General features: G+C 49.7%; 5 protein-coding genes across 5 annotated transcripts; 2 read left to right on the top strand and 3 right to left on the bottom strand.

The window, feature by feature from the left end:
* Positions 1-1,335: 1,335 nt before the first annotated feature.
* Positions 1,336-2,509, top strand: Asppvi_000541 (homeobox domain-containing protein; the record flags this gene model as incomplete). Its single annotated transcript, XM_043296850.1, has 3 exons — positions 1,336-1,440; positions 1,509-2,285; positions 2,342-2,509. 3 exons carry the CDS (start codon positions 1,336-1,338, stop codon positions 2,507-2,509), a joined length of 1,050 nt encoding a protein of 349 aa, XP_043152785.1.
* Positions 2,510-7,788: 5,279 nt separating this feature from the next.
* Asppvi_000542 (FAD binding domain protein) lies at positions 7,789-9,851 on the bottom strand (the record flags this gene model as incomplete). Its single annotated transcript, XM_043296851.1, has 2 exons — positions 7,789-9,782; positions 9,848-9,851. The coding sequence occupies 2 exons, from the start codon at positions 9,849-9,851 to the stop codon at positions 7,789-7,791; spliced, it is 1,998 nt and encodes a 665-aa protein (XP_043152786.1).
* A 2,553-nt stretch (positions 9,852-12,404) lies between these two features.
* Positions 12,405-14,340, bottom strand: Asppvi_000543 (putative GABA permease; the record flags this gene model as incomplete). Its single annotated transcript, XM_043296852.1, has 7 exons — positions 12,405-12,851; positions 12,914-13,239; positions 13,296-13,697; positions 13,746-13,828; positions 13,878-13,991; positions 14,046-14,116; positions 14,170-14,340. 7 exons carry the CDS (start codon positions 14,338-14,340, stop codon positions 12,405-12,407), a joined length of 1,614 nt encoding a protein of 537 aa, XP_043152787.1.
* Positions 14,341-15,893: 1,553 nt separating this feature from the next.
* Asppvi_000544 (uncharacterized protein) lies at positions 15,894-17,407 on the top strand (the record flags this gene model as incomplete). Its single annotated transcript, XM_043296853.1, has 5 exons — positions 15,894-16,088; positions 16,152-16,256; positions 16,310-16,534; positions 16,594-16,736; positions 16,810-17,407. The coding sequence occupies 5 exons, from the start codon at positions 15,894-15,896 to the stop codon at positions 17,405-17,407; spliced, it is 1,266 nt and encodes a 421-aa protein (XP_043152788.1).
* Positions 17,408-17,640: 233 nt separating this feature from the next.
* Asppvi_000545 (glycoside hydrolase family 47 protein) lies at positions 17,641-19,621 on the bottom strand (the record flags this gene model as incomplete). The annotated part of the gene is made up of 4 exons (XM_043296854.1): positions 17,641-17,686; positions 17,739-17,996; positions 18,064-18,855; positions 18,909-19,621. The coding sequence occupies 4 exons, from the start codon at positions 19,619-19,621 to the stop codon at positions 17,641-17,643; spliced, it is 1,809 nt and encodes a 602-aa protein (XP_043152789.1).
* Positions 19,622-20,523: the final 902 nt, after the last annotated feature.

Below are 20,523 nucleotides of genomic sequence, written 5' to 3' on the forward strand. Positions count from 1 at the left end.
AATTATTACTTTTCTAGTACGATACCTTCCCCCTGTGCGGAAGTTTCCAAGCCTCCCGCCCAAGACTCCAACTGTTCCGAATTGTAAATTTTAGACTCCAAAATCTCTTACCTTACCCCTTCCCCTCCTTCAGCCAGTCTCCCCTTCTAGTCTAAGCCTCTTAGTCTACTACGTATTTTAAACCCGATTAATCATGGATGCCATTATTTTGGTTCCCGACGAAGGAACTGACGGTCGTCTGTAGTTTGTGGCTACTGTATCCACTTCCACCCACGATGATCGATTTGTCTTGGATCCGCCTCTCTTCCCACCCCCTGTTCTTGACTTCTTGACTGCTTCCATGGATTCGCTTGAGAACACTCCGTATGGAACAAGCTGATGGATCCTGCGATTTATGGATTCACGTCTCCAAGAATCTTAAGCATTCTAAAGTTGTTTACAAGACTAACGCTCTTATAGGTGGCCGTACAAAATTCCCAGTGGTGTGTCACAATTCTCATTGTGGTTGCTTTGCGTATTTGACATTTGTTGATCCCGAGTCCTATCTGGGTATCTAGGCAAGTATGTGTATTAAAGTGAGAATCTGACACTACTTTTACATATTTTCTAATCCTCTAATTGGGCCACCGAGAAAGCAGAAAAAAAAAGGGAAGGAGGGAAATGAAGGTCTGAACCCCGACAACAGATCTTGCCCAGCCCCGATCCAATTGTTAAGCTGCCTCATACTCTTTACCTTGCATAACCTTGGTTCAGCTGTCTCCATCGTCATCGTGAGCGGCAATGTCAAGATACCAATATTTTCGACTATTTTATTTTTATTTGTTCTTTCTAATTTTTAATTTTTATTTTATTTTATTTTCCCTTCGATTTATTTAATTTATTTTACTTTTTTCATTTCTGTAGGTAACATAATCAAATATAATACTCATAATTGTCGCCCAATCCCCTCCCTTTATCATTCATCAGCATTATCAGATTACATCTCCAGTTCAGCCTTTTGCTTTTCCACAACCCTTCTTCTACCGGCCTTTCTTCACCAATCCTTTACCTCTTCATATTCCTCCTCTTACTTTCCTTTCTCTTGGCCATTCATATAACTGCACCAAGGAAACTGGACAGGCACACCTGCACTCCTGTTCTTGCGTCTTGAAACTACGTCAAACAATCATCGTCGCCCGAGCAGTCCAATACCTGGCTCCGAGTCGATGCCGCGGGCCGGCTGTGCCTCTCAATCATCTGACTATACCTTCCGATCTGCAGTTGCTCTAATCCCCTCCCTCTGATCCTTAGACGAGTGATCGCTACCCAGCTCGACTCCTCAGTCTTGACTGTCTTATGTCACAGCACGGTGAGGTGGATGACAAGAGTGGAAAAATGGCCATTTCATATGCAGGTGGACTTTCCGCCGATCACACCCAGTCTCTGCCCTCGTTTCGAGAGGTAAGGAAAGCATAAATTTTGCAAGACGTGTTTCCCGAATAGAACCATGGGCAGCTGACAGTCTGTAGCTTCTCCCGCCTCATCTGCATGACGAAATCGAGTCCGGCTCATACCTGTCATCCCGACAACCATCATCGCACGAGCGTCCTGTTTCATTAAACCATGAGTTTGGATCTGGATCCAGGCCCCTCTCAGGCCGGACACCCTACGGATCTCCTTCCAAGTTCCCAGTAGGGGACGTTCGCGACTATTCCATGACCGATAGAATGCCTGGAGAACGGGCGCCTGTTCACTCACGGTTACCAGGAAACGGAGTACAGCCAGCCGCCGCTCGTGGCCCAAGTCCTATTCTGCCATCCATCCGAGACCTTCAAACCATCCCCGATCGCTCTCTGAATGCGCCAGCCGCCGGATTACCAGATCACCGGGGACCATCCCGGACGGATGCATTTGCGGTGCAGGAATTTCGAGGGGGTGCCGTTGGCGCACCAAGTTACTCTCCTGCCGGTTTACCGGGCTCATTGAGTGACCGGCGAGATCCATATGCTGGAAGCAGCGTGCCGGCAGCCATGCATACTCAGCCACAGTATCCATCTTATCCGGGGGTCATCTATCAAAGCGATTCAGAGCAGGCCTCTTCGCAGTCATTGCCGCCATCGCAGCAGTCTAATTTTGGCATCTTGGGAGACTCGGTCGATTCGAAGAACAAGCGCAGGCGAGGAAATCTCCCCAAACCAGTCACTGATATTTTACGGGCCTGGTTCCATGAGCATCTGGATCACCCCTACCCGAGCGAGGAAGATAAACAGATGTTTATGACTCGCACAGGGCTTACTATCAGCCAGGTTAGTTTTCCAAGCCTTATTCGTGATCACATTCGCTGACGACTTGCGCGCTGCAGATTAGCAACTGGTTTATCAATGCACGGAGACGACAGCTTCCCGCGCTTCGCAATCAGATGCGAAACGGCGCCAGTGACCTTGATTCACAGCGGCAATCACCGTTTAGTGACATGGAACAGACGTCTTCCGAGTCACCGAATAGGCTCAGTAGTGGGAACAAGCATTGAGCCGCCCTCTCATTCTTCGTCTTCCTGTTCCCTTCTTGGAACATCCCTGATTACGACGACCAACCCAAGCAAGACTACACCCCGTACGACCATGATACCCTCCGAACCTTTCCTAATAATCTAATTGCGTTGATGATCCTCTATACGGCTAGGCATTATATGTCAATGTCGGGACGAATTATCCGGTCTGAGACTCAATTCTCGACACCAGAGTCCAAGTACTCTTGGTTATGCATTTCAGGTGTTTACGGGTTGTCATTTGTTTGATTCTTATTTATACTACACCAATGCGTCTCCGTGTCTTCCCTTTTCTGATATGCATTTAATGTTGTTGTCATATGGTTTCTGATGAGTTGCAATTTTTGAGCGACACCTTCAGCATCTGAACGATCTGTACAAGTATGGATGATGTGATCATGTCATGTTAGTAGAACTTCCCAGCTACGTCTTTCACTCTGCACTGATTCTGTGCTTTCACTTTTATCTCTTCTTCGCCCACTATACCAGACAAGATTCTGCGTTTCTGGATACTAAGCAAATTGCATAATTTAACCAAACTCCTTGACTTCTTTTTGTATGGTCTTCGAATACGGGTCAATACAAACGAGAGTCGCATTGCCGGGAGGGCAACAGTGACAGCGGGAAGGCTCGATATGCGGAGGCGTATTCCATCCATGTTCCAATGTCTGGCTTGAAACCCTCGTGCCTGCTCTAGTTCATCCGCAAAACAGTGAGCCATGGAACCCAGATTGACCGATCTTTTCGAACCTAGTTTGCTAAAGGCTTAGGACGAACCATGGTTCGGGGAAAATAGGCCAAAACCATGGAAGCGACAACACGACCCGCTCCAAAGTCTGCTCAGGCAGAAATGTCGCCCATCATGATTTGCTGCGCCGGCCTATCGCAGATCTTGGCACGCCAGGTTGGCACTTTGAAGTTTCTCCTGAAAGTTGGAATATTGCATAGATATCGCTTACAGTACGGACTCGGCCTGTTGGAATCGGTAATACTGGGACGACCACATAGGAGTCGAACTGCTTTTGTGGGACCGAAGATACCTACCTGTCTTGGACCCAAGCGGATACTTTCTCCACAACAACGCTATACAGTACAAAGTTCCAGCATCAGCATAATCGGGGCACCCACTGATGCACGTCATTCCGACAGTCAAAAGTATGGAGATTCGAATCTGGGTATGTGAACTTCTAGTGAGCATTTCCAACATCCTGTGCCACAGTCCGCACCTAATATTGAAGGGTTCTTCAATTCATACGTGATTGGCTGGACGACCTACCCGGTCCAACCACCATGGGCAATAGAAACATGCCATGCACGAAGTGGCAGTTCAACCGTCCCCTCCCCTGCTTGCATGGCGCATAGAATGTGGGAAGGGACACTTATGATTGGTACAGTGTTTACTTTTTAACTGTCATCTGGCAGGGTGTATTATAATGACTCCGTATAAGGAATAAATATAACGCCAAAGCCCGTGCGCACATATCACTGATGCATGAAGCACGGGGGAGCTGCCGAGCGACGGTTCGCGATCTATCCGATCATGATGTATCACATGGCGGTGAAGGCGACTGCGTAGGTGGACAGGCGAGGAGAAACGGATTTCCTGGTTTACCACCCCTGCAAGACGTGAGGAGATGTATTCTGGTACAGGACTCGCTATAATTCAACCAAACGGGCGCTTGAATAAGGGCGATCATTCCCAGCACTCGGTAGAGCCATCTTATGCTCGTGGCTATTGACGTACTCTATGAAGTCTACGACGGTGGATATCATCATCATCATCGAGGAGCCCCTCGCCATCGCCATCGACCGATGAAGATCCATCAGACTGGTAACTTTGAAGCTAGCCGGTCTTGTTATGACTTTGACACTTTTTGAGGCGGTGCAATATCCGTTTTGGGCATGGAGGCGGGGAATGGCCAATTACCATGCTTTGTCGCATAACTTGCCATGGTCCATTACACTTTACCACGGCCCACCAGACTCTCCGCGTCTTCCGTACCTGGTACTGACTACTGACTGGTCTTCGCCAGTTGGCATTGCATTCTGCATAAAAGTGAAGCGCCCGAGCGTTGTGATCGCACCTTGAAATACGGTAACATAGCAGGAGACACAGAAAAAGAAACAAGGAAATTGGAGGAAAGAGGGTGGTGCGTCAATTGCAAAGAGCCAATCTGCAAACCCAAAGAAATCTAAATTTCATGCACCCCATTTTTTGCTTTCAGGCTGCTGAGCAGAGCAGATGCCAATCATGCTATTGTGGGTTAGGCATGGATCGGCATGATCCAAAGCCGAAAATTGGGTTGATTTTCCTTTCATTGTCAGTTCCTGGTTGACGGGCTTAATCACCGAGTGCAGCCGTCACTGACATTAGCCTTCTCCCTCTTGTCGATCCCGGCTGTTTCCCATTCGTTCTGCAAGGTATCCTGGTAACCTGGTTATGCTATGCGCCTCTCGGCTGATCTTTTGAGGGGTTGTCATGGACATGAATACTCCGTCCTTGTCTGGCATTTATATGGTTCGAGCGTAAACTAGGGGGTCCCTTTGCCACTTTCCAGGCGCTGAGCCACCGTTTTCCCAATCAGGCATCTCGACTTCCATCATTTATCGTCGCAGTGGCTACGCGTACACATTCAGTCTATTCTATAGATTACTGAATGGTAAGATTGAGTCGTGAATACCGGGCTAACCCCTGCTTCACCGCGCAGTCTGACAAATACCTATTTGCGGAGGACAAATAGGGTAGGCGCCATTGGAAAATATTTCCGCACCAATCATAATCGCTCTTTCAGCGGGATATGTCTTGTGTGATGGTCTTGGGTGCACTGCCTAAGGCACCGCATTCATAAGCATCTGCTCCATACAGAGCACAAAGTAATCACAGCGGCCACCTCCGATAATGCCAGAGACCGTGCCAAAAATGAAGTATGTATCTAGTTCCAACCACCAAATCCCGATCGGGGTCTGGTCGCGGATCTGCTATCAAGGACGGCTTGTCCCGGTAGTAGTTTTCCTTTCTTTTTCTATTTCTCAGACCAACTAGAGGGGCTATGTTCTTTGATCACATCCTGATCGACGCGTTCGCTCCTAGGCACGGAGTCGGACGCTTGCTTGGGGTGCACCACTTGTGCGTTGACTGCGCCGCACGCGTTGGGTTGTAGGCCCGCACGTTGGGCCTGGTGGCTTACATATCGCTCGTCGTACGACATGGCCTCCAAGACCTGGTCCAGGCGAAGGTGCAGCTTGCACCTTTGACGATTCCTCATTTAGAAATATGGCACACGTGTTTCCCCTCGCCTTGGTGACCTTGTTCTGAGCAGGAGGGGTAATCGAGGGCAGCTGACTGTTTGTCCATGGCGGATACTCGATCGAGAGCGTGGTGTTGTTGGATTGAGTGATGGCCTTATCGGGGTACAGGGTACAGGTACTGATGGATATTATCGTTTGATCTTACAACAGTGTCAGTGAGACTGCTATGCTTGTGCTTGCTGGTCATGAGCAGGGTCCGAACTAACCACTTCACTTGCAATTCGCAGGTTCGATTGTTAAACTTCAAACGTTGACTGCAAAGCAAAGCGTCGTTCTCTTCAGATGAAACGTGCATGATTCTCATCTGAACCAGGACTGCTCACGCTCGCTGCAAAGGGTTCCGTCAGCTTATTCTCTCTCTTCCCAGGACTACCCTTGCTGTTGAGCGATACAATACTAGGCGGACATGGCCTATGCATTCCAGCGAATCCCCTACTAGTCGAAATCTCAGTCAGTGAGAATGACCATCTCTCGCCTCGGACTGTATAGATTCAATAAATGGAGAGATGAGGCATGGTGCGTCTCCATTGGGCGTGCCTCTTGTCAGGAGTGATTCCCAGGAGTGTGCTCGCCAATACCGCTGCAGGGGAGCTTTTCCCACTAGTCTCACTTACCACCAGCCCATGGATTTGATGCATCATATATGACTTGATCATGGATCTATTTGATTATCTATCAGTAATCGGATTACTATACACTGATTACTATACATCATGTCACATTGTGGGATCTGCTATGAAGCAAAGCAGCTAAGCAGCAAGCTCCTCTGAGCCAATATTGAATGGGAAGCATATAAAAAGGTATCTATGGACTCCATTAAAATCATCCTGCAATCATCAACTGCACCAATCAAGTCTCAACAGCTTATAACATAGCCTCTGCTTTTCAAAATGAGATTCACTCTCGCTATTGTGCTGTCTCTTGCGGCAAGGTAAAGGACTTTATTTTTCTGTTCCTCTGATCCTATGGCTCCCTACTATGTCTGATTATCTCTATACTATATACTGACAAGTAACAGCGCCTTCGCCGGTAAGAATTGCAAGTGCCAAGACCCAAGTGGAACAGGGCCACAGTACGATGAGCTCACGGACCAATGTTGCAACGATGGGACTGTCCTAAGGACCTGTCCTCCATTTGCCGCCCACTACCCAGGTCCTAATCATCAAGTACGCCCTCCTCTTTCTCTATCAGCTAATGTGTATTTGTACTAAGAAGTACATTAGTGCTCTGCTGGTTATACAAACTGCCTTGATAGTGGTGCTTTTGATGCGTGCTGCCGTCGCTTGGGCGGACCTGGAGCTTTTTGCTGGAAGTAAGGCCATGATGACTGGCAATGATGGGAGGCAGAACTTAAGAAAAGTGTACTCATTACTTCCCACCCACTTACTCTTTCCACACAATGTACAAGCTGCGGGTATTGCATGCTGGTATGCCTTCTTCCCGGCGTATTAGGACCATGGGTGCAACGATATGGATTGGCTTGGTGGATTGTACTTAGTCTGCTCCCCTCAATTGAGGATTGCCTTCATTAAATTAACAGAGACTGAGCTAGTACTTCAACGTGCGGCCTGGACTGCGTCGCATTGTTATGCTGTACCGCAGTGTCGGGTATGTACAGCTTGGAATGCAATGCCTTGATATTGCTACCGTCTTAGGTAGATCTATGATATAGATATGCGTATATACCCATGATAAATTGAAAACAGATGATCGTCCGACAATAAGAGGTCAATGCACCGGATCGCTAAAACAGATGAAATCAATCGAGAAGTCCCAAGATTACATAGTACTTAACCAACTGAATAAACCAGCGCAGGAAATGAACCTTGCAACCCGAGTGTTTGGGTCAGTCGAACCACCGTGGTCCAGCCGAGATCAACTCTGGTGATGCGCTGACACGGGGAATGAAATGCAGAAAGGCCGAGCTGGCGAATAATGTACACGGACGAGGTTTACCAGGTTTCCTGTGCTTCGTTAGTAAATTGTCTTCCTTTCCCTCCCAAGTAGGGCGAACTTACGGCAATATATTGACCGGCTTCCTTCTTGTTCTTCCAAAAGTGCTCCGCTTCCTCGCGATTCAGGTTACCCTTGGCCATAGCGACATCCACCAATGCCGCCTCGACGCCTTCACCCATGCCCTTACCGCTACCGCAGACAAAAACACGTCCGTCAAGGGAATTGATGACGAACCAGACGAGGTCGGCCTGATGACGAACCTCTTCCTGGACGTACTTGCTCTCGCCGCGACGGCTCTGCACTACTGTCCGCACCTTGTCCTCTTCAACGCCCCATTCGCCGCTGTAGAGCTCATCCAGAAGGGAATCGCGAACACCCTGCAAGACCCAAACCTTGTTGGCGCAGTTAGCCGACTGCAGACGGCGCTGGACGAACCCTCGGAACGGTGCGATGCCGACACCAGCGCCGATGAGGAGCATTGGGCCGTCAGAGGCAAACCGCTTGGCCAGAGGATTGGCCATCAGGCCACGGAACATGGGAACGTGGAGATCGAGTGTCCGGGGATCGATGCCCTTCCGCTCCGCATCGATGACTTGTCTGGCGAGCCGCTCAAGATATCCGGATCCGGCTCCGGTCCGAATACCGCCCTTCCAATCCTCGGTTTCCGCCACAGACACTGCGATCTCAATGAGTCTACGGCACTTGGTGTCCTGCCTCTGGCATGAGATCTGGGGGTCATGCGACAGGGAGTAGAAGCGTGGCATCAGGGTGTTCAGAACGGATAGAAGGTGGTCAAGGGGCGGCTGGGAGGAGGGGAATGCATGGAGTAGCTGGGAAACGGTAATGTAGGATCCTGTGCGGAGATCGCAGAAAGCGCCCTGGCCTTGGGCCGAAGAAAGGAACATGAGTATCTTCTTCTCATTGGGTTCGGTCGCGTACTCGGCGAGCAGTCGGAACAGAGGCTTGTTAGGTGCGTAGCTCTGAATATCGGAGCACCAGCTCAGTAGCTCTCTCCGCGTGGTGATCAAATCTCGAGGCTGGTCATCGCCCCAAATCGTAGGCCACCGGCCCTTGGTGGTATGCAACGTGACCTTCTTGTCACGGATGGACTTGGGGATACCAAGCTGGTTGAAGATAGCATCAACCTCTTCTTCCTTATTTTTGGGGCAGACACCAATCGCCCCACCCACTACAAAATCAACATCTCCGCTCTCCGCAGGGTAGTCGGTCACGTCAATGTCAAAGTGAAAGGTTCGCTTCTCCGCGCCAGACTTGGTGAGCTCTCGGGCGTGATGCAAAGGCGCCCGGTACACATTGTACGGGGGATGTGGCTGAACGAAAGTCGGCGGGTGATCTGCGGGACCCAGCTTCAGATCCACAGCCGATGCTGGGACCGCTGAGAAGGACACAGTTTTCTCTGGTATGGGAACGATGTTGGTAAGTTTACTGTCCAATGTAAGGTACTCAATATTGAGGTTGAGTTTCCTGAAGGCTTCGTTGTCCGGAGGAGTGACAGGGTTAGCACCAGGTACCGGTCCGATCTTGGTCAACGGCTGGCTGCGACAGCATCCACCACCGCAGCAGAGAGGCTGAACCTTCTGTGTGCCTGCGGTACCCACGCTCTCCAAGACCCGTCTCATGTCCTCGGAGTTCTGTGAGATGAGGACAGTGGATGCTCGTCTCTGATGCCCATTTCCGTTCTCTGCTGATGTCTTTTGGCTTTCGCGCGAATCAGGCTGCTCTTCATCTAGCGGGGTGAGAGGAGTCGACGGGGTATCTAAGTCGGTCGACCCTTCGGTTTCTTGAGCGGGTGACGAGCCATTGAAGCTCGTGTCAGTGATCGACAGCGACCGAATGCGAGGTTCTTCAGGAACCGGGTTATCTGGGTGGGAGGTGGAAGAGACCGGGATGGTTCGGTAGTCCCCATTGCTAGAGTGACTGAACCTCGAATCCTTTGTCGAGGACGGCGTTGGTGGTAAAACGGCGTGCACTATAAACAACGAAGGGTCAGGCCTTGGCTCAAATATCTCAGTGCGAGTAAAGGTGCGGACGTACCCATTGTGTCGGCTGAGAAGTTTCGAAACGGAGATATGGCAATGAATTGTCGAGGAACAGAAGAGTAGAAGGATATGAGGGAATAGGAGGGCAGCTGGCTGACTTCACAAGCAGTAATGACCGGATAAACAAAATCTCAACGAAAACCAGCAATTGAGCTGCAAAGTCTGTCAGGACAGGACAGATAGGGCGCCGTCAAAGCCCGAGCATGCAGATTCGGCTGGACAGTAGAAGAGAAGGGCGAGCGAGATGGGGAGATATGGGAAAGATGGTCCGCGGAGAAAAAAGGAATGAATAATGGGTGGGATGATGGCGGGAACGAAAAGGCCTGCCTGGGGCAAAAACCGGTCCCGGGATGGCGGTTCCGCTGCGCTAGGTAATGATGCGTAACAACGGGTGGATCAGATATGGATGTCAATCAGAAAGCCTCCAATGTCAGAGCTTAGAATCGATGTCTCAACGCTCAAGAGTATAGATGCAAGGAGGAGGATCAGATAGAGAGTGATGGAATAATAATTATAGAGTAAAGGGCAGAATGTTAGGACCGGGAAATCAAGAAGATCAGATTACCGATCCTGTTGTAAACCTTTTGCCACTCGCTCTTACGTAGGTAGGAACGGTCGGCGAACTTCCCAGTACTCCGTATTTAAACTGACTGTATCTGACGCAATCGAGCAATTCCTTATTATTTATGTAATCTTCTGTACTTCAGGGGCGGACTGCCATTGATTTGATTGTCTTCAAACAATATCATCTACCCCTTATCTGATCTCACCAGTTCCCCTTGTATCCTTGTACGGTTGTACTAAGATCCGCTCCTGCAGCTAAGCGGATCATCCTACATTAACCTACGACAAAGTCAGATAATGGATACTAATCGCCAGCAGCTGAATGGACAGCTGGTCAAAAACAATCTAGCCAGCAGCTCTAGTATTGTACGTCCAGTGATAGAATCACAAAAGCTCCTCTAGAATCTGGAAAGATCCGGAGTACTCCAGGACGGCTTGTCTCGTAAGCTATGATGTATCGAACCGTAATCCGTACGACCAACCGCAGCCGGTTCCCCTTACCGTTTACCGATCTAATCTGATCCGGCCGCCATCTTCCCTTGTTGTTGTGCAGAAATACGTCGGCCCTCGGTTAAAATGGCACCCTGGCTCTCTTCTCTCGTATGAGTTGGATATATCACTGTACACAGTATGCCCAAGATCAGATTATACTGTACATACCCACCACGGAGGCGGATTTGACTCCGTCCACCTGATTTATGGAGGACCTGCTGAAAACCGATGGTCGGTACGGAGTATGTKGGTTATCTGATCCGGGCACATGCGCTTTGCCAACCGACCTGGATATCTGTTTCTGCCAAGAACATCCAGATGGTTGACATTACTGATAGAGTTTATTATTATCATGCAGTCGCATCAGATAGATCATTCGCTGAAGGCCATTCACTCTACTCTGCACACTACGGAGTACTCTGTGATGGATTATTATTCATGTGACAGTCAATTCCGAAAGTGGGGACATGCCGATGTCGGACTCGATCATATCAATCAGATAGCGAAGTACCTTACGGATACAGAGCACGAAGTCACACCTTACCTAGTCTATTTGATCTGATAAAGGTGGAACCAAGGATTTGGGCCACAGCCACATGCTATCTAGCTAATCTGAATGCCTGTACGAGGCTTTCAAGGAAATCCACGACCGCGCAAGCAAAGCAAATCACCTCGGACAATCTCATCCATCAACTCCTTGAACTCGCGACAGAGTCGTACAACCCGAAACGACAAGGGCATCACCCGACTCGTAAATACCAATAGTGCTCGCCAGTCGCCACTAACGCAAATCTCGCCCATCAGCCATAGACCTCAGGCACTAGCCAAATCCATCGACAAATAGGAATCTCATCCGAATGATATTCCCCTGACTTGTCACTTAGTTATCAGATCCTACGGCTGGGTCATTGACCCAGTGGTCTGGCTTACGGTGGCTTCTCTTGCTTTAATAGGGGCAATAGTCTCCTTCTGGTGAGACTAGCAGGGTGGGGATTCTCCAGCTGCTTTAAATAGGTCACAACTGCCTTCTGCTTAGGAGTGAATTGCGCAGCCAAAGGATCAGTGAAACGGCAGAGCGATGATCTTGCCTGATCAGAGTCCTGCTAATGTTTCCAAGATGTCCTCGATAGGACTGGGAAGAGTAGGCTAGCCCGGGAGTCTATCACAGCTCCTGTAGCTGATGAAATGGTGTTTCATGATGGTTCTCATAGAATATTATTCTTTTGTTAGCTAGGAATAGCAGCTACTGGAATAAAGATTGTATTAAAAATGCCGCAGCACATCGATGGCATTGTTTCTCTAATCGTCCCGGACATTTAATGCACGTAACCCGCCTTGTTATCATAACGAAAATTAGTTGAAGTCCAGCGCGCCAGTCGATCGTGAGATTCGTGGCAACGTGACAACGTCTATGTATGCACATTGCACTAAAGCATAATCTACAAAACAAGAATATAAATACAAATCAACAACCAGGGTTTCGTGTATGCGAAATCTCAAGCGCAGTACCTGCCCTCTCTCTTCACAAGCGCCACGGGAGCAATGAAGTTATGCCGGCCCCAGAGCACGTAATAGACGGACGCAAAGGCCAGCATACCAAGGTACATCACCACACTCCAATTCATTGTTTTGGTGTCTACTGTCTCCGTCAACGGGAAAAAGGAAAAGACGAAGATGGGAATCAAGAAAGCCAAAGCGGCAATATTGACGGCCATTCCGAAGCGGCCAAGGGTCCAGCGGCGAGGTGGCAGGCCCTCGCCCCGGATACGCTTCAGGAGCACGCAGCCTATTGACAGAATGTAGGAAGAGATCAAGGAGGTGATTGTCAGTGATACAATAGCTGACAGGGCGACCTGGGAGCCAATGTTGATCAAGGAGAGAAGAATAGTGACCGCTAGTGATACCATGACCGAGTTTAGAGGGATATTCCATCCCGGGGTGACCTGCATCGAGCGATCAGTAACGCTGCTAGAACCCTGGCGGAGCCTGGTGGCGTGAGACTCACGTAGGCAAAGAATGATGAAAATGGCAGTCCTTGATCTCGAGCAAAAGACCACAGCTGCCGGGATGCCGTTGCGACTTCAGTGATTGTGCTGGCCGTGAGCGTGATCACCAAGATCGCGGTCATTGTGTTCGTTGCCGCGTAGTTGTTGGTGGTGTTGTAGAAGATCTGGATGAACGGAAAACCAGTGGGAGTACGCAAGATGCTATCAACATCGCCTAGCGTGAAGCAAAGAGTGACAATCATGATAAATCCCAAAACACCATTGACCGCGACGGCTGACATCATTGCTTTCGGCAGCGTCTCCGCTGCGTCCTTGATTTCCTCGGCTTGGAATCGGTTCAGTAATACTTCTTGAGGACAGAAGAGAAAACATGACACTTACACATGTGTACCGAACAGTCATAGCCTATCATGGCTGTAATAGTGGTTGAGAGACCGACCAGAGTGGCAGTGCCATCACTATTCCATCCTCCAGCATTATTAAACTCTGTAAAGACTGCTTTCGCACTGTTTCGAGGAGCAAGAACCCAGAGCGGGATAATGATGGCGAACAGCCCTACCACATGAATGATCAGAATGAGTCCTTCCACCATGGGTAGGTTTTTGGCTAGGAATGTGTTAAACAATATCGAAAATGTCGTTATTGCCACCACCAACAATGTGCCGTGCCATCGTTGAAACTCATAGGTTGGGTCATTTAGGACGACCAGCCCTTGTATGATCGTGCCAGCGAGGAAAGCGATTGATACGATAGCGCACTGCCATCCGGTTGCACTGAGCCATCCTACCAACGTCAGTTTCGCCCTAGCAACGTCCGATCCTTGATGCCTACCGGTAATGTAGCTCAAGAACTTTTGGCCCCTTCGAGGAGCAAACTCAGAAACCCAATGGTACTGACCCCCGGAGGTCGGAGCCCTAAAAACGGTCAAAAAGAGCTTGATCCAGGGTGAAAAGACACACTCACATGGAAGCCATTTCCGCTATACTTGCGAAAACGAGGGCAAATCCTGCTGTGACAATGAGAAAGCCCCATATCAACCCTGCAGTGCCCCCGTCAGTCAAGGCGGAGCTCAACAGCCTTCAACTCCGGAGTCAGTTGCTTTGGTCACTGGGAAATGCAGGATGAACTGACGTCAATATGACTTCCCACGTTGAAATCAGCGTGCAGCCAAACCCAAGAATGGAGATGAAGCGGAAATTTCTCTGGTGGAGGTCTGTTAGAAAGTCTCCTAAATGAGCAAACCTCACCAACTAACCCTCAAAACCTGCACTCGCCCTAACGCGCTCATGTCTCGTTGATCTGCAACTGTGCCCATGTACTTCGGGGCAACAAGACCCTTCACAGGGTACCCGGCCTCCTGAGCGACATCATCCTGTTCGCGGCATTTCGCTTTACTTTCCCCGAGATGGGTATCTTGAGGCGCCATGAGGACCGCAGATGAGAGAGCACTGAAAGCTAGTCAGATACTGATGCTAAAAACTCAGCATGCAAGTCAAGTTGGCGGCATACAGCTCAGGTACAGAGGAAGGAGCACTCTTTTTCTGATGAAGAGAAATAGCGAGTCGGCTGGTGCGTTTGCCTCAAACAAGAAAGCGAATGCTTTACAGTATTCACTGAGAATGATCGACCAATGGTCATCACGCCAAAAGCAAGGAGAGCAGAAAGACACCCAGCCATGTGGGAAGGAGAGGAGAGGCGAAATAATCGATGGGACTTGCCAGTGCAACATTGCATAATCGCACATCCCTACCAGACATGGTCCAAGCAGGTATACAAGGGTAAGCAATAGTGCACTTTCCCGGACCCGCTGGCGATCAATTGATTGCAATTTGAGTTGTTATCGTGCTTTGCTTTTTTCTGAAGGCACCTTGCATAACGCCAAGGATCAAAAAGAACCACCACAAACGTGCAGCCAAACGAGACGTGGGAGCGAATCCAGATGTCATCCCTCTACCCACGAGAGTTTCGATTCGACGAGAAATGCAATGCCGCACTTTGTGCCAGATACATTCTTTTGGGAAATAGTTAACGCCCGATCCATCCCATTCGCAGGATGACAGAGGCGAGGAATGTACGACCCGAAGCTTAGGAAAGAAAAGAGATGCAGGCAAAGCTCATCCCCACGTAGCCCTTGTGTAACGCGCGCAAATGGTGATCACAGGGCCATGGCGATCCCTTGGTCCACACTGGGTCATCTTTTTGCTCCGGAACTCAAGGACGACAAGAGTATTCGGCATCACAACAGTAGATACTCCTGCAACAGAAACAAGCTCGGTAATGGAAGTGACTGGGCTTCATTAAACCGTGCGGCCTCCTTTCAAAGGGCACACCGTTACTGCAGCCACCGACCACCCTGGCAATGCAAGCCCCTCGGTAGAGCTTAATCTCTCGGTGAGATGAGGCTTGGTAGATCGTCCAAGCGCTGTGGTCATTCACATTGTCAAGCACAATTGCCCCGTGGCAGTCGAAAATAATGTCTCGCCCCTCGCGTCAGTTCTGCTTGGAAACTGAGTCATTTTTTTTCCCACATGGTTACCCCCCTTCCTTCTTCTGCTCGAGTCCTCCAGTTTTGGGATGGATGATCCTGTCCCAGTATCGACACCTTCATGCTTGACGGAACTGGGTTCGAATTTTGCCTTTTTCTTGTTCTGCACCCATCCTTCAGTGGGGGTTTGCATGAAAACAATGATGTTTGTGACACCGGTCAGTTCCGAGACCCAAAAAGAAATGTGCCATGCTGCTACTGCCAGCCACGACACCGTCTTTGAGTGCACATCACATACCTGATGGATACTCCCCTTGGCTCAGATAATGGTTATCAAATAGGAACGACTATGCTTCTGGCCAGACTTGCATCGAATCAAATTCGCTGCAGAGGAATAAAACTCGACCGCTGCCAGCATTGTGAGGGTTTGCTCTGGAATACATATATTCCCCTCCCGTCTTCAGCTGAGCATCTCCCTCGGCTTTCATGCTGCTATGGGCCCGTATGTTCCTCCAGGACAGTCACCACCATTCCAGGTGGTGGATGACCTGCATCACGGCGCCTGGATAATTATAACCGCCGCCTTCGGGCTGGTCGTTTCGTTAGTTTGTCTTCTCATCCGGGTGTATGTGCGACTGGCTCTCAGTCCTCCCTTTGCGTATGATGACTACGTTCTTCTTGGGGCAACGGTAAGCTTTGAGCCCAACCTTTCCAGGGTCAAATCACAGGCTAATGACTTCTCTCATATTCAGGTTGTTGCTATCGCCCAGTCCACACTGATCTTTGTAGCTGCCTCTCAAGGATTCGGGACCTCGATCAGCCTGCTGGCGCAAGAGCAAATCAATAGGATCCAGACAGTAAGGGAGCCTGCAAGTCACGTAACCCAAGACTCAACTCTCACAAGCTACAGTTGATCACAATAAGCGACGTCCTCTACCTAGTCACCATCTACGTCTCCAAATGCTGCGTCGTGGGCATCTACCTCCGGCTGACGCCTCAAAAGACCCACAACCGAATCTCCTGGGCAACTCTCATCTTATGCACGTTATGGATTATCCCAAGCGCACTCATCCTCGCCGTCAATTGTGAAATGAACCGCCCCTGGAAGACATCAGGAGGCCAATGCCGCCACCTGGTGAGCCACGTCCTTCTGAGAGCACGTCCCTACTATTCTATTCACTCACACACATCCAGCTCCAACGATGGGAATTCATAACAGCAATGGACATCGTTACCGAACTCATCCTCTTCGCCCTGGCAGTCACCCTCCTCCAGGGCCTTTTCATGCCTCTCAAACGCAAACTGCAAATCGGCTCTGCCTTTCTCTTCCGACTMCCGTAAGCCCTTAGCCCAACACCTCCCATTCTATACACACAGTTCAAATTCAAATTCTCACTCTAACTAATCCAGCCTGATCATGTTCACCATCTTCCACATCTACACCCTAAAAGGCCACTACCATTCTCCAGACCCGACCCTCTCAATCGTCACATCCAAGATCTGGTCACAGGTAGAGCTCAACTACGCCCTGATCGCATGCAGCGTGTTCTGCCTGCGGCCCTTCATGGCGGCTGTGAGCACAAACTATGGCACGGCGGGCGACTCGAACCTGAAGAGCAGCTTGGGGTCTTCATCGCAGACGCCCAAGGACAACAGCTCCGGATCCAAGTCTAGAATCGGGCCCTTGGGCGGCGAGGAGAGGAGGACGTGGCGATCGCTCTTGTGGGAGCGTCGGGCGGCAAAGCCTGGGCATGCGGGAGACCTTGACCTTGAGAAGTGTTTGGCTGCTGGGGGGATCGGTACCGAGGGGTCAACGATTGCGCCTTTATCGCCGCCTATTGAGCTGGCGGAGCGGAAGGGGTTGACCAGTGCAGGAAGTGATGGGACCTCGAAGATGATCATCCGAAAGGACGTGCAGTACTCGGTTGAGTATAAGCGGAAAAGACCAGACTCGGGTGTTAATCCTGATGCAAAGTACTGGGATACTTATGTAACGAACGAGTCATAATACGACACTGTACCATATATAAAGACCGAATGATAATTTAATGTTAATTCACCAGTGAATTCTATATAGTCTAGGAGCCCAACTGGATACTAGAGTGAATGCTCTAGGTTGGCCCTCTTGTAATCCGTAAATAGAATGATTAGACCATTTCCCATGAGCAAAACGCGACCTAACCATGCCAAAGCACAAGGCCCGATATTTTGAGATGCAAAGGAAGGGTTTGACTGAGAAATCTATGTACGAGCAGAGGGACGCTTGAACGGATGCGCTTCCGTATTCCTGCTTGATCGTTAGCTTTGGCCAAAACTCCTCACAAGACATCAGCACATACAACACATAATCATCCAAGTTGACAAGATCTGGTTCGGAGAAGATAAGATAGAAGTACTTCAAGGTCTCTGCTAACCAGAAACTCTCCATGTAATCTAACTGGTTTGCCTTCGAGTCCCGCACGTCTTCAATTGCAGCATGGGCATACTTGGTCCGAGTCATTTTGTCAATGCTCTGAAACATTCTCCATGCATCGTCCTGCAATTTCTTGTCCCCAGTGATGCGGTACAAGATGAAAACAGACTCGATCGCCTCAGGTCTAGAGCCAAGATCAGCACTACTGCACCCGATGCAAGACGGAAAACAATTATCAGCAAATCACATACCGCAGCAAATATCTAGGGTCCGATATCTCAGTTAGGCCAGGTTGAAGCCCACTCTCCTTGATGATTGTCTTGGCTTCTTGAACAGTGTCTTTCGCCTTTGATCCCTTGGCCAGTCGCCGCCGGACATCTTGATACCACTTCTGCTCGTCCCATTCACAGTTATCCATGCTCAGACAAGGGCTGAGATGCATAATTTCCGGCATGATCCCTGTGGGCATGACGTTGTATGCCCAGATACAACCATCTGTTAGCTTTCTTGCAATCGAGAGCTCCTCCGGGCGGTTGAAGACCTTGGCCCCGATACCCACAGTGCCCCCAAAAAAGCATTTCAGATGTTCCCACTGAGGCTCAGGGGGCGAGTTGCTTGCGAGACTCGTGTGAATGTTCCCGGCGAAGAGAAGATCCTCACCATCTTTGGTCATGGGCCGGAACAATAAGCGCTTCTTGATCGCCTCCATGGCGGCGGCATACATCTTGCGGTATTGATTCGTCTGGGCTCCTAGTAGCATATGCTCTTTCGGTAAATACTCATACGTTGAGTCGGCCATTCCGCCCACAGTAAAGCGAGGGTCTGTAAACTCTAAATCCTGAGCGTTGACCATCATAGGCCACAGTCCAGGGATTTTGGTCTTATTCTGAGCGTCGTCGAGAATGTCTGTAATTCGTTGGACAGCATCGAAGTACTTGGGATCATGGGTCAGCTGAGACAGCCTGGTGAATTCTAGATTCAGGGAACCTAATTCGGCAAGGATAGTTTGTTTGCTTGGCTGAATGCTCAGGCCTTGCGCGGATCTATGGCTTAGTTAACAGCAGCTTTGGTGGTCCAGAAGCAATGGCCAGCCTACCTGCTCCATTGCCAGCGTGACTGAGGCATCCTATTGCTAGTATCAAAGGCATCGTAGATCATGTCGGCCAGTTCCACTGCCTTCTTCAAAAGGATCGGGTGTTTTCCGTTGGTTAGGTCGTAGGCGCCAAGTAACCCCCCTACGTATCGGATAGTAGTTTCGAATATATTGATCTGGGTGGCATCGGTGGTAGTAAAATCAATGCTCTCAATGGCATGCAACGCATCCTTGAACTCATCGTCCATACCCATAATGACGAGAGTGTCAAGTGCGTCCACCAGAGTGGCAGCCCAGCCAGCAAACGTGGTTCGGTAGCGAGCACTGAGGGGCGAAAGTTCATCGCGCAGCCAGGCATGCCTCTTGTACCCTTTCCAAGCATGCGTAAAGGCCTCCTTGACGGCTTTCTGTCTGTTCACTCTTTTCCTTCGGCCAAACCATGATTCCTTCGCGAAGTCGTACTGGACACGAGGGATTGCGGACGGCGCGGGCGTAGGGAGAGGAATAAAACTGGAGACAGGATATCTTTCTGTATGTTTGGTCCAATGGATACGGTCATCGCTCTGCGGGGGTTGGGGATGGTACTCTGCGTAGTATGAGTGGTCGTCAAAGGGAGGCTCCGCGCCAGGCGGTAGACTCGAGAAAAGAAAGAAGGTAACGAGAATTAGAATAATGGTTGGTAAGGCATAGCGATAGCGCCTGCGACCTAGTATCATAGCGCTGAAGACGAGGTGCTCCCCCGACTAGGGACAGCTGCTGTGGAGATAATGAGAGGACCGAGCTTCTCTAAGCTGGAAAATCAGTCAATAGCGAAACGAGGAGGCAGCATCAGGCGGTCTTGATGCAGCATGGCCAAGGCAAAGTTGCTTGACAGATGTTGAATGTCGGAAATCAACGAGAAAGGCCAACATTCGGAGGTTATTGAGAATGAAGCTTGAGTACGGAGTAAGGGAGGGGGAAGCTCCAGCCGCCGTACTAATGTACACACGACAGCTTCCCTGTGAAAGTGGAGAATAGCCTGTCAGGGCCGCTACTCAGGAATTATTCTAGGCCATGATCGCCCTTGTTTTAAAACTTTTAATAAACCCTTGGGAGTCCGTCTATTAAACAGATAGTGATTATTGGCGGACGAATCTGGCGATTGATTGCCATGACTGTCTAAGTCAGCACTGCAAGGAGCTTCTAGCATGATTGATTTCTAGGCCTGCTTACAAGAAGTTGGAAACGCGCATCCTCATTCTTTGAGCCCTTCAGACTTCAAATTCCTGTACCTGTCTACGGAGTATGGGTATGCTGAAGACCCTGAGTAGAGATCGGCATGCAGTGGAAATAAGGGGCCCGCGAGATTGGCGTGGCAATGTTGTTCCTGCACCGTCCAAGCTGATCGAGAAAGAAGTGTCGAATAGGAGGACAATAGGTGTGCAAATCAAAGTGGATTGGTATCCTCATTGCGTAAGCCGGTGGTCCCCCAAACCCTTGATACCTCGAACAGACTACCAGTCATAGTTAGATAGCTATGGGAAAAGCAAACTAAGCCCGGGCCTCTCTAGCGGGTGGAGATAATTTCTATTCCAGTGTTTGGCCCTCTAACAATCCAAGACAGCCAAATTCCGTCTTC

Source organism: Aspergillus pseudoviridinutans (genome assembly GCF_018340605.1).
Source record: "Aspergillus pseudoviridinutans IFM 55266 DNA, scaffold_1, whole genome shotgun sequence".
Lineage (NCBI taxonomy): Eukaryota > Fungi > Ascomycota > Eurotiomycetes > Eurotiales > Aspergillaceae > Aspergillus > Aspergillus pseudoviridinutans.